Raw genomic sequence first — 12,762 nt, 5'->3', positions numbered from 1 at the left:
GAGCGCCTAAATTTATTGTCTATGGCTACGCTACAGTTGAATAAATTTGCACAAAAAGAGAAAACAATTGAAGAGAAAAAAACTTGAAATATCAAAAACTGAATATTTACTCTGGCCACGTCTATGAAAAAAAAATGAAATAATAAAAAAATTGAACGTCTTAGCTACATTTAATATTTGCATAAAAGGAAAAACAATGAAAAAAGAAAAATAAACTCCTAAAATATTGAAAACTGAATATTTACTCTGGACATGTCTAAAGAACGAAAATAGAAAAAAAATGAACTTCTTAGCTGCATTTGAATATATTTGCATGAAAAGAAAAGCACTGAAAAAAGAAATATAAACTTCTAAAATATTGAAAACTGAATATTTACTCTGGACACGTCTGAAAAAAATGAAATAATAAAAAAATTGAACGTCTTAGCTACATTTGAATATATTTGAATGAGAAGAAAAACACTGAAAAAAGAAATATAAACTCCTAAAATATTGAAAACTGAATATTTACTCTTGACACGTCTGAAAAACGAAAATAAAAAAAAATTGAACTCCTCTGCTACATTTGAATATATTTGCATGAAAAGAAAAGCACTGAAAAAAGAAATATAAACTTCTAAAATATTGAAAACTGAATATTTACTCTGGACATGTCTAAAGAACGAAAATAGACAAAAAAAAATGAATTTCTTAGCTGCATTTGAATATATTTGCATGAGAAGAAAAACTCTGAAAAAAGAAATATAAACTCCTAAAATATTAAAAATCTGAATATTTACTCTGGACATATCTATAGAACGAAAAGCAAATGAGAAAAATAACGTCTAAGCAACATTTGTAGCGCTCACTCGAAACGGGGCTCTGCATGTAGTAAATGATATCTAACGAGATGTGTGATGAATTATATGGATTGTTTTTAAACATTGATGATATGTCAAAAACAATCAGTCATCCTTGAAAGAAGAATTTTCCAGATTAGATCATTAAGATCATAGGGTCACAACAGGGAGAAATTTCCACGAAAATAATAAGAGTTTCAAAAAAGTATATAAAAATAACTAATCCTGAAGACTAAATAAAAAGATCACTATGCTTGAGTATAACTTGTCTAATTTGGATTACGGTCATAGCCGGTATTGTTATAAAGCTCATTCATTTTTAAACTCCAGGCGTAAGCGTTTTAACTTTTCTTCAGTGTTTGTTATTAAATCCTTTTTCTGGCCCTTGTATTTCCAGTCTGTTGAAGCTTTGTATGATTTGAGGGCATCCAGGTAGTATTTTTCAGCTTCGGCGTTATTTCCTAAATGCGAATGAGCCACTCCTGTGTTGTGTAGTAGTGTACCATAATCATAAAGCTCCATTGCTTTGCTTTCGTATTTTCTCTCAAACAAATCCATTCCCTGGCGATAAAACTTGATCGCATCTGAGTTGTGACCTAACCTATTATGGCACGTACCTACGTTACTTAAAGTACGAGTTTCATATTTAAACATAACATCGGCTGATGTGATGCCTCGTAGATTTCCAAGCATTTTTAGAATGATATCCACACCAAAGTCTTTGGCTATTGTGTGCATTTTTCCTTTGAGATCAATCATATGTCCGATGACTTGAACATAAATGTGAGCGCAATCGGCGATTGCAAGTGCAGCCTCATCAGGGTCGGAGTCCGTAACATGCAGCTCAGCCGCCCAAGAAAGCAGAATAGCAGCTTTGATATAGGATGGGTTATCAATGTATTTTTCGGCCATTTTTTTTACCTCGGTTGCTTTGGGTCTATTTGATGACGTCATCAATTTCTTGATCTCGCTCAAACAAAAATTTGCTTTTGATTTTCTTCCTGCCATGTAAGAGTTGTGAAGCTCATCCAGTAACGATTGCAAAGTACGTTTTTGCCTTTTGATTGGTTTTATAGCGTCTGGTATTGGTGTACCTATAACGAAAGTTTGTCGTTTAGGAATGAATTTCAATTCGTTTAGGGCGGTAGTTTCCAAAGTTGATTGAGTAGGGGCCACAATTCGAAGCGGAAGGATATTCGCGGCGGGAAAGCGGAGATCCCGCAATGCCGATACCGGTACGTAGAGTTGAATTGTCACGAATATAGTTACAATGGCGCTCTCGTAGTATGTGAACTAAGATGGCGGACACCGGAACGTAGTATGTGTACCAGGTAAGGGTTAGGCCATAATTTCAATCCAATTTTCCTTGTTTTATTTATATCTCGAGTTCGTGGACTAGCGAGGTGACTTCCGCAGTACTTAAACCTGAAATTATGGCCTAACCCTAACCTGGTACACATCTACGTTCCGGTGACCGCCATCTTGGTTTGCATACTACATGGGCGCCGTTGGCATTGTTACAAGTCTATTTATCCAAAAGTCTATTGACCCATTGAGGTAAATGTCTGTGGACTGTCTGTGTTAGCCAAGTGAATATACCCCCTGTCCATAGGTTTCAGTCCCTTTACACAGCTTGATGTAAAGTAGGCAAACAAAATTAGTTACCTCCATATTGGTACACATACTTCTGGAGCGACGAAGGTTTATTACTAAAGTCGTTGTTGGCGTTGAGGTTCGACTTCTCACGTTCAAACCCATATTTTATACTTATTAGTGGTTTTTAGTTTCGAATCGTGTTTGAAACTAAAACAATCAAATCTCATTTGAACCGTTTATCTCAACCGGGGAGCAAGTCTTTCCCAAAGAGATATTTTGTCGTTCTTCGGAGCGATTTTGCTTTGGATTCTCTCTATTATTAATAATAATTCTTCATATCACTGTAATTTTTACTTAATTACACATTATAAACTACTTGAACTATACAAAAGCGGAATTGTGGCTTGCGCATAACACTGGCTAAGGATCCATTAAAGATTACATTAATAAAGCACTATTCATGCTTACTGAAGGCGGAATAAAAAGTCCAAGAATAGACGAATGGAGGAAATTGGGTTACAGCAGCAGGGTTTCCCAAACTTTTTGAGCTTCGCACCCTTGTTTTTGAATTTTATTTTTGACGGAACAACATACGATGCCGTCTCAATTTCTGTGTCTAACCATTTTAATAGCATTTTCTGATAGCAATGGATATTCTTCTGTCACGATCAACCAAAAAAATGCAGTGGCTTTTTGTTTAAAATCAACCATTTAAGATTAGAGTCTTTTCACATCGTGGCGGACCCCAGTTTGGGAACCCCTGCTCTACAGAAACTGCTTTCAACAAAAACTATATTTGAGGGACACGTCATCGTGCTGAGTTTATCGAAAAATATCACTCAAGGTTCAAAGGTAATAAGTTAAAGATCAGAACCCATTCACCTTTTACTTTTGACTTTTCTTTCTTGGGCTTGGAGGTCTTTGCTTCTGAGTTTCTAAAGATTTAAAATAGTATATGTAACGCAAAGATTGAAAAGTTGCTCGGAAAGTTCAATTATATGGCGAACCACAGCCTATCGCTACACTCGCGTATATATATATATATATATATATATATATATATTGTAACCAATGCTAAGTTCCTCAATTCATCAGCACGGCTTGGGAAATTTTCACCCTCCGACGCCAAGTTGTACAAGTAGTGCTGGTAGTGCAATATTTGCAATTGGTAGATGCGGGGTGTTCGGAGTTTTATAATTAGAGTCGATTCCGGAGTCATATTTATAAAAAAAACGGAGCCGAAGTCAAACTTGGGGATTTATTGTGCCAAATATTATAATAAAACCAAATATTCTCGCAAAGTTTTTCTATTAGAAGTATTGTAAGTTTCACAAACGCTTTAGGTATTTGTTAATTATCTTGGGGAGGAACCTGGCGTCAAGTTAATTAGTTCTTTTACAAAATTTCAATTGTTTTTTAATTCATAAGCAACAATCTGATGATTCTAAAACGGTTGAGCGCGCCCCACAATGAGGCATTTTTGAGGGGGCGTAAAGTTATTAAAAATAAAAATAAATGGTAGATTTTTTTTGTATATGTACATTTTATTTATTTTAATATTTACGTTCCGTCCAGTTATTTTCAACGTTTTTTTTTTTTTTTGATAAAACACACTCTCGCCTGATTTTTAAGGTAGGGCGCAAGACGAGGCTTAAAAAGTTTGAGAACCACTGTTCTAAATGCTGGTAGGTTGTTAAAATTACAAAATGGCTACTCACAATCCTTCTAATACATCCTGACGATTTTTCAGAGTTTCCACTGTCTTTTCTATCATTGTCATCCGCTCGAATAATATTTTAATAACGATTTCACGAAAATCTGAAATAAAAAATAAAGCCCGTGTGAGTTTGACTGTATCGACTGTCAATGTGGTTAATAATAATAGCCTTTCTGTAATACATACATCGTACGATTAGTAATTTCTATGACAGATTTACCTTGAACTTAATTATATCTCGAGACAACGCTTTCTACAAACATTTTTGTACATCGAGTCGTGATCGGAGTGGCATTTTAAAATCTCTAGGAGTTGGAGTAAAAACTTTTTTTCAGATCAGAATGAAATTTGCAAAAATTTTATTATTTATAAATATTTCCAGAGACGGAGTCAATTTCAACCAAGAATCGGAGCCGGAGTTAAATATAAAGAGTTTAAATATTGTTAATTTAATGGAAAATATATCCGAAGTCAATTTTTTTTAACCGAAGTTCGAATCCGGAGTCGGATTCCAGCTAGCGGCCTTCAGAAATATTGGTGTTATGAAATCTTGAGGTGGAGCCGGAGTCAATTATTTTCAAAGTGAATGATATTCGGACAAAAGGTTAGAATATTTCCAATATGGAGTCGGGAGTCGGATAACCGAATGACATGAAGTCGAATCGAGTCTGCATTCCTACTTTTACCTTTTGAGCTTCTATCAGTAGAGAAGTCTTCGTACGAAGTAAGCTGCGCAATGTTAATTGTACTGCAATCTATGTATTCGTAATCGCTTCTTTTGTCTGAATGTAAGATGATTTATTTCAATATCTGTGTATAATTCAACCTTTTTGGTGGGGCAGAATCAACTAAAAATATGCATAACGCCCTTACCGCACTATGGCCGAACCCTAGAGTGTCGCGGAACCCAGTTTGAAAACCAATGATCTAGAGAGGTGGAGTCATTTTTTTAATGGAATTCCAGATCCGACGTTAAATATAAAGAGTTCAAATATGGCTAATGGAAAATAAATCCGGAGTCCATTTTTTGCACCGGTGTTTGAATCCGGAATCGAATTTTAGCTGGCGGCATTGAAGAAGATTGTCATTCTATAGTTGTGAGGTAGAGCCGGAGTAAATTTTTTTTCAAGTGAATGGAATCCGGATACCCGAATGACATGGAGTCAATTTTTGACCAGAATTTGAATCCGAGTTGGATCTCTAGATAGCGGCATAGAGAATAGTGCCGGAGGTAGTGCGGAAGTCCATTTTTATGTGAATTGTATCCGGCATTGGGATAGCATTTTTTCGATATGTAGTCGGGAATCGGATAATCGAATGACATCAAGTCGAATCGAGTCTGCATTCCTACTTTTACCTTCTGAGCTTGTGGTCCTTCTATCAGGAGAAGGGTCTTCGTACGAAGTAAGCTGCGCAATGTTGATTGTACTGCAATCTCTGTCTTCGTAATCATTTCTTTTTTCTAAATGTAAAATAATTCATTTCAATATCTGTGTACAAAAAGGATTTCAATCTTTTTGTTGGAGCAGAATCAAATGGTAATTTGCGTAACCACCATACCGTACTGTGGCCGAATCCTAGGGTGTCGCGGAACCCAGTTTGGAAACCACTGATCAGGGGGGTGGAGTCACTTTTCGGACTGGGATTCCGGATCCAGAGTTAAATTCATGGAGTTCAAATATGGCTAATCTAAATGAAGAATTATATCCGGGAGTTTCGACTCGGAATCAGATGGAACGCGTCGGCAACCTCGTGGCTGTGAGTCACCGATCCAAAAAGATAGTGTCATCATTTGACTGAAATTCCGGATCCAGAGCCAGCTGTGCATAGTTTAAATTGAATCAATCTGATAGAAGCATAAATCCGGATTCAATTTAATAAACTGAAGTTTGGATCCGGAATAAGATTCGAGGTTGCGTCATTGAGAAATTCATAATATTTTAGTTGTGAAGCGGAGTCAATTTTTGGACCGAAGTTTGAATCCGGAATCTGATTCCAGATAGTTTCATTAATAAAGGTTGGTGTTATAGGCAACCCTAATAGGTATTCGATTATATTAAAACAACATATATATAAATATATTAATATCAACTTTCGGATTTAAAAGAAAAATTGCGAGACCCCGTACTGCATTGGCGCAACACCAAGGGTGCCGCGGAACCGATTTTGAAAAACTACTGATCTAGAGAGATGGAGTCATTTTTTGACTGTAATTCCGGATCTGGTGCCAACTTTAATCAATTTAGCGGATCAAATCAATTCAGAGTCTATTTTTGAACGGAATTGAAATCCGAAATTGGATTCCATATTGCGTAATTGAGAAAGGCTGGTGTTATAAAATCGTGAGGTAAAGCCAAAGTCAATTTTTTGAGTGAGTCAAATCCGGCCTCGAATAACATGGATACTCGAATAACATGGATTCGAATCGATTCTGCATTTTTACTTTTACCTTCCGAGCTTGTGGTTCTTCTATCAGGAGAGAAGTCTTCGTACGAAGTAAGCTGCGCAATGTTAATTGTACTGAAATTTCTGTCTTCGTAATCGCTTCTTTTATCTAAATGTAATATAATTCATTTCAATATCTGTGGTTATTCAAACCTTTCCGATGGAGCAGACCCCAACAAAACATTTTTTAGGCGCTAGGAACCCATGTGCTATAGTTTATTTTTGTTTTAATTTGGTTGAAATGTATAAACTATGATTATATACAAAAACAAACCTAATACTGGCAAAACTAAATGATCTTTGGACTGTAGTAAACTTAATAATAATGGCAACTCTAATATATATTTGAATATATTAAAACAATATACACATGTTAATATAGACTCTCAGATCTAAGTGAAAACTTCCGGAATTCCTTGACTCTACTGGCGGAACCCAAGAGTGTCGCAAAATCCACTGATCTAGAGAGGTGGAGTCACTTTTTAGATAGGGATTACGAATCCGGCGCTAAATATAAAGAGCTCAAATATGGCTAATCTAATTGAAGAAATATATCCGGAGTCAATTTTGTTTACCGGAGTTCCCACTCGGAATCGGATTGAACGTGTCGGCAATCCCGCGGAACCCAGGTTGAAAATCACCGATCTAGTGAGATGGAGTCATTTTTCGAAAAGATTCAGGACCCGGAGTCAAGTGTGAAATGTAAATTTAGTAATTTTGATGGAAGCATAAATCCGGAGTCAATTTTATTAACCGGATTGTGAATCCGGAATCGGAATTCAGCCAGCGGCATTGAGAAAAATTTTTATTCAATAGTTTTGAGGTAGAGCCGGAGTCAATTTTTTTGAGAGAATCGTATCTGGTAAAGGGTTAAAATGAATTTTTCAATATGGCGTCGGATAATCGAATGACATGGAGTTGATTCGAGTCTGCATTTCTACTTTTACCTTCTGAGCTTGTAGTTCTTCCATCAGGAGAAAAGTCTTCGTACGAAGTAAGCTGCGCAATGTTATGTGTACTGAAATCTCTGTCTTCGTAATCACTTCTTTTTTCTAAATGGAAAATTTTTTATTTCAATATCCTTGTTTAAAATGAATGTACAGAATTGTAATATAGATTAGAAACAAGTTTGGTTTGGGACAGAAATTTGACCTGTTATTCGTTTTAATAATTTTACTGCATATAATCCATCAATGAGACAGTTCGCTTAGTTGTTACACACAGTAAAAAACATTACTTTATCAATAACTCACTGGAACATATACCAGATAATATTTTGAAAATATAGCTGCAATGAAAAAGTTCGGTATTCCTAAGGTATGCGTACCAAGATGGCGGACAACGGAACGTAGTATGTATTTCAGGTTAAGGTTAGCCCATAATTTTAGGTACAAATACTACGGGAGTCACTTGGGTAGTCCCCGAACTAGTAATAAAACTAAAATAAGGAAAATTGGAACAAAATTATGGCCTAACCCTAGCCTGGTACACATCCGCCATCTTGATAAACATACTTCAGGTGTACCAAAAATTCACCTCGTCCTTTGGTGGACAAAATAAAACAAGATGGCGACGATTCGAAATTTTAGTGTTAGTAGATTCGAATAGATTATTATTCGATTCGAATATTTGATTGGAAAAGCCCATCCCATAAGTTTCGGGGAACCTCCGCATTACATTTTGTTTACGTTCACATACCTGGTACATACTGGGCCTGTCTGTTCTGATCGTCTGGTTTAGAATTACTTGCTTCGCCTTTCAACTGACTTGGGTCTTCATACTCCGAATATGGTGTGGACCTTGAATCAAAAGTATTACATTATAAGAATGGTTTTTACTCGGGATTCCGCTGTACGCAATGATTCTGAAAATACAGTCTAAAGGTTCCGCTACTTTTCATTCAAATTCGATAGTTTATATCAGGAGTGTGTAACTTCTAATTTAGAAGGATCAGATACAAATAACTGGGTGGGACCGTGTGTAGCATTTTTATTTAACATGGGATTACTAGTAGTTGTAGACAGATTTGATTGATCTTTTGACATGGGTTGTTTGAAATATTTACTCAAGCATAGGCTTTGCAATACAAACAGGTTAGAAATACTCGCACTAACCAGATTAAGACCAGGGTTAGAAATACTCGCATTTACCAGATTAAGACCAGGGTTAGAAATACTCGCATGTACCAGATTAAGACCAGGGTTAGAAATACTCGCATGTACCAGATTAAGACCAGGGTTAGAAATACTCGCATGTACCAGATTAAACGAAATTCAAAAGTCGTTTCGCGGGCCGCACAATTTTTCCATTCCATTTACTCATGGCGGTGAGAATTCAGCAATCGGACCGCAATATATTCTACCGACTTAACGCCTTATATACCTTATAGTGCTTTCACAGTGTTATAATTCACCAGCGGCAAATGAATCTCGCTTCAAACTTAATTTAATAACCGTTATTTGTAACTGATTTTACTGTATACTGTTTATAATACTAGCGCGTTATTGTTTCCGCCTATTGTAAAATTATTGCAACGCGTACATTACTGCTCTTTCAACTGTTATTGGGCACAAAATGGACCCATTGATCGGTTTTTATCGTTAATATTGTTGTTGTTGGTGGAAATGATCTATGGAATTTGTTTTTCACATGAAAGGTTTGCGTGATGACGTCCCTAAAGCTAAACATTGGGCGCTTCAGAAGTGTGTGTACCAATATGGAGGTAACTAATTTTGTTCGCTTACTTTACATCAAGTTGTCCAAAGGGACTGAAAGCTATGGACAGAGGGTATTTTCACTTGGCTGACACAGACAGTCCCCAAACTCATAATAGAACTAAAATAACAAAAATCGGAATAAAATTATCGCTTAATCCAAAATTGGTACACACACTACGGGTGTAACAAAAATTGCACATCATGATTGCGGTTCCACGAATACATTATAGCGATTTCGTGCACATTGAAGTCGGGACATTTTAAAAAAAGGAAGATTACCGTTTCTGTAAAGATTCTTATTACTTCGTTTTGAGCTTCGTGACCATATATTTGAGTATCGCTCTCTTATTTTTGCAAGATTATTCAAATCACAGATTTCGAAGTAACTTTGAATTTTCACTGGAGTCACAGCTTACAATTACTAGGATTCTACTTCAAAATTAATGCTCAACTTTGGTAAATACGGGTTGTCCATAAAGTCCCTTCACAATTTCAATTTTGGTATAAAGTCAGTTTCCAATATATCTTAACCAGGTTTGTTGTTTTTTAATCAGTAATTGTTCAAGTATTTTTACTTCATTTAATATATCTGTAAGGGCCAAAACAATATTTGATATTGATAATTTCACCTTAAAATTTTAAAAATATTTCAAAACTTCATGGACACCATATATATTAAAATAAATAAATTACTAAAATTCCTTCTCATACCTATTTTTAGTCCCAGACTTTCGTTCTTGTTTTTCTTGTTTGGATGCCATTTATGAAGAAAATTTTTTGAATAAGGTATAGTTCGAAGTAAATTCCGAGTTTTCAACAAATAGTGAAAAGTGGAAATAGAGTTGTAAGCGGCCAAAGATTCACGTGAAGATTTATATATATATATATATTAATGCTAAAGAGAAGTAGGAAGATAACAATTAAACGAAACTTGGCTATAGTCTATAGGATGAGAGAGGATTTACATGTTTATCCCGGGGAGAGGAAAGCCGATAAGACGGCTTAACCAATGGCGAACCAAGGCCTCTCGTCCGGTTACCAGTCCATGTCGAGTATGGAATTAGTTAGCCAGTTATTTGTTTTCCGAAGCATGGACTTGATGGTGGGGAAAGCCGTAACCGACCAGCGGTTGCGTGAAACACCCATTCGAGATACCGTTAGGATAACATACAGATGGGAGGGAATAACACAAAGCCTCCCTCTAGGAGAAAAGTTCAAATTAAACCCGGGCCTCAAAATAATTCTTCTCGGTTTTGATTTCTTAATCTGGATAGAACAAAAATTGACTCTGGCTCTGGTATATCAAATTAACATAATCGTCATCAAGTTTTAATTGAAGGAAATACACAAAATCCGGAAGTTTTCAACTTTTTTAAAAAAGCGGAAATCCAATAAAACATCTTAGAGGCTTGGGGCTTCAAAAAAGAGTTCCGGTTCCGACTCCTGACTCCGGATAGAACAAAAATTTCGACTACGGTTCTGTGATAACAAATCAACATCGCTGTTATTAAGTTATTTCTGTCAAGCAGTTCTCAATCCGTCATAATCTATTGAAAGACTTTCAACACTTATGGTCTTCTATGCAGTGGTTCCCAAAGTTGATTGACCGGTGACCAAAACTAGAAGCGGAAGGATATTTGCGGGCCGGAAGAAAAGAGCGCCCTCAAGGACCGATGCCGATACGCTTAATTAAGTTACCAATTGAATTTAGTTGATGTAAATATACACGTGCTTAAACTGTGATAATGACATAGCAATTGGCGGTATCTAAAACACAAAAAGCTAAAAACATAAAGTGTTAAACTATTTCATTTAAGTTCGGTGTGCCGTATTTAATCGTTACGAGGGCCGTGATTGGCCCACAGGCCGCGGTCTTGGAACCACTGTTCTATAGATAACATCTACCTTTGCTTTTCGCGAGTTTCCATCGATTATTTGACGCGTCACATTTCAATATTTAAAAAGTAAACAAACGAAAGCAAATGAATAAATGCTCAAAAGTCAAAAAATTGAATGAATAGCAAACAATTTGCTTTATATTAAGATAGTCATCGCAAATCGCCGGTGCTTGAGGCCTCTGAGACTGCTCCGTAACTGCCCGTGGGAGCTTCCCAATTTCAGAAACTATAGTTATTCCCAGCAGAACTGCGTCGTGGCCCATTAGGCGAGCTGAGGGCCCAGGCACCCTATGTGAAACTATACATAATACATTGTCCCCCTTTCTCTCCGTAAATAATAGTCAACCTCTTCGCGGGCTTCCTAGCACCAAAAGTTTGAGAACCCCTGATTTTTAATAATCGTGTAAATATACTCATGAACATTAATCGGTAAGTACCAGTGGCATTTTTTGTTTTTATTTTTCTAAATTTATCTTGGGGTTCCGTAAATAATAATCAATCTCTTCACGGGCTCCATAATACTGAAAGTTTAAGAACCCCTGCCTTAGGTATACTATCGCTCTAGTATATTCAACCCGCATAATGCGTTGTTCCACATCCCTCTCTGTATACGAAGACTATACTGGATTGTAAACCAGTATTTGCGTTATATCCTTCAATCTTGGATTCCAGAATATTCCAAAAACTTTGATTTTACCTGCATTTTAAAGTAAATATTACTTTATTTATTACATGTTATCATTCAATATATGCTAACACCCCATCGCTTTATGAACCCCTTGGTGATTTCGCATTGTTAGAATTGACCAACGGTTAATAAATCTTGCTTCAAACTATATTTAATACCCGTTATTTGTAACTGATTTTACTGGATATTATTTATAGTCCTAGCACGTCATTGTTTCCGTCTATTGTAAAATTATTGTAACGCCACGAAAGAGGAGATGAATGTGAAAACTGTTGACTCATTGAAAGGAAATATCGGAAATAACTAACTGCGAACATTGATACAATATCGATAGCGGAGGCCATTGAACAAGCGTTATGCTTACCTTACATTCTCTTTAGCAGTGGTTTAAAACCTTTTATGGATCGTGGGCCCCTTTCCGAGAGCACTCATGCCAATTGTTATCAATGTAGTGTTATTTATAGTGTTATTCTGAATGGTAGATTCCAAATCCCAAAATTGCACAAGTCTTACGCGTACTTGGCATTCTCTATAGCAGTGATTCATAACCTTTTATAGGTTGTGGCCCCTTTTCTGAGCCTTTTAGTCATCATTGCCCACTGTTTATCATTCCAGTGGTATTTATAGTGTTATTTTGATTGGTAGCTACCAAATCCCATTATGTTCAAACAATTCCTGCTTAACAAACTGGAAACATTCTGTAAAATAACCTTATCAAGCAGTTGAACTAGGAAAAACGGGTTGTTTTCTTGTAAAGTCAAGAGTAAAGTCAGTTTTGCGCCATTGGGGCCTCTACAACTGCTCTAGAGGGCCATTACTTGGGGGACCATGGGCCCTCTATTGGAAATACTGCTCTATAGTC

General features: G+C 36.3%; 1 protein-coding gene across 1 annotated transcript; it reads right to left on the bottom strand.

The window, feature by feature from the left end:
* Nucleotides 1–681: 681 nt before the first annotated feature.
* LOC120345633 (uncharacterized) lies at nucleotides 682–10,175 on the bottom strand. Its single transcript, XM_078117316.1, has 9 exons — nucleotides 10,026–10,175; nucleotides 8,296–8,396; nucleotides 7,545–7,649; nucleotides 6,602–6,706; nucleotides 5,510–5,614; nucleotides 4,839–4,934; nucleotides 4,154–4,253; nucleotides 3,318–3,370; nucleotides 682–1,933 (listed from the first exon to the last, which is right to left on the bottom strand). Exons 1-9 carry the CDS (start codon nucleotides 10,073–10,075, stop codon nucleotides 1,149–1,151), a joined length of 1,500 nt encoding a protein of 499 aa, XP_077973442.1. The 5' UTR covers nucleotides 10,076–10,175; the 3' UTR covers nucleotides 682–1,148.
* Between the last annotated feature and the right edge of the window lie 2,587 nt (nucleotides 10,176–12,762).

This window comes from Styela clava, chromosome 10 (genome assembly GCF_964204865.1).
Source record: "Styela clava chromosome 10, kaStyClav1.hap1.2, whole genome shotgun sequence".
NCBI classification, from domain to species: Eukaryota; Metazoa; Chordata; class Ascidiacea; order Stolidobranchia; family Styelidae; genus Styela; species Styela clava.
The sequence above is the reverse complement of the archived record's forward strand: the minus strand, read 5'-3'. Positions and strand labels throughout refer to the sequence as shown.

Excerpts from the sequence above, each read along its gene's own strand:
- LOC120345633 (XM_078117316.1), bottom strand. The coding sequence starts at position 10,075 with ATGGCATCCAAACAAGAAAAACAAGAACGAAAGTCTGGGACTAAAAAT. Across the intron at positions 7,650-8,295 it reads ACAGGCCCAGTATGTACCAG|AAAAAAGAAGTGATTACGAA; the intron begins GTATGTGAACGT and ends TTTTCCATTTAG. Across the intron at positions 1,934-3,317 it reads AGAAAAGTCAAAAGTAAAAG|GTACACCAATACCAGACGCT; the intron begins GTGAATGGGTTC and ends CTTTCGTTATAG.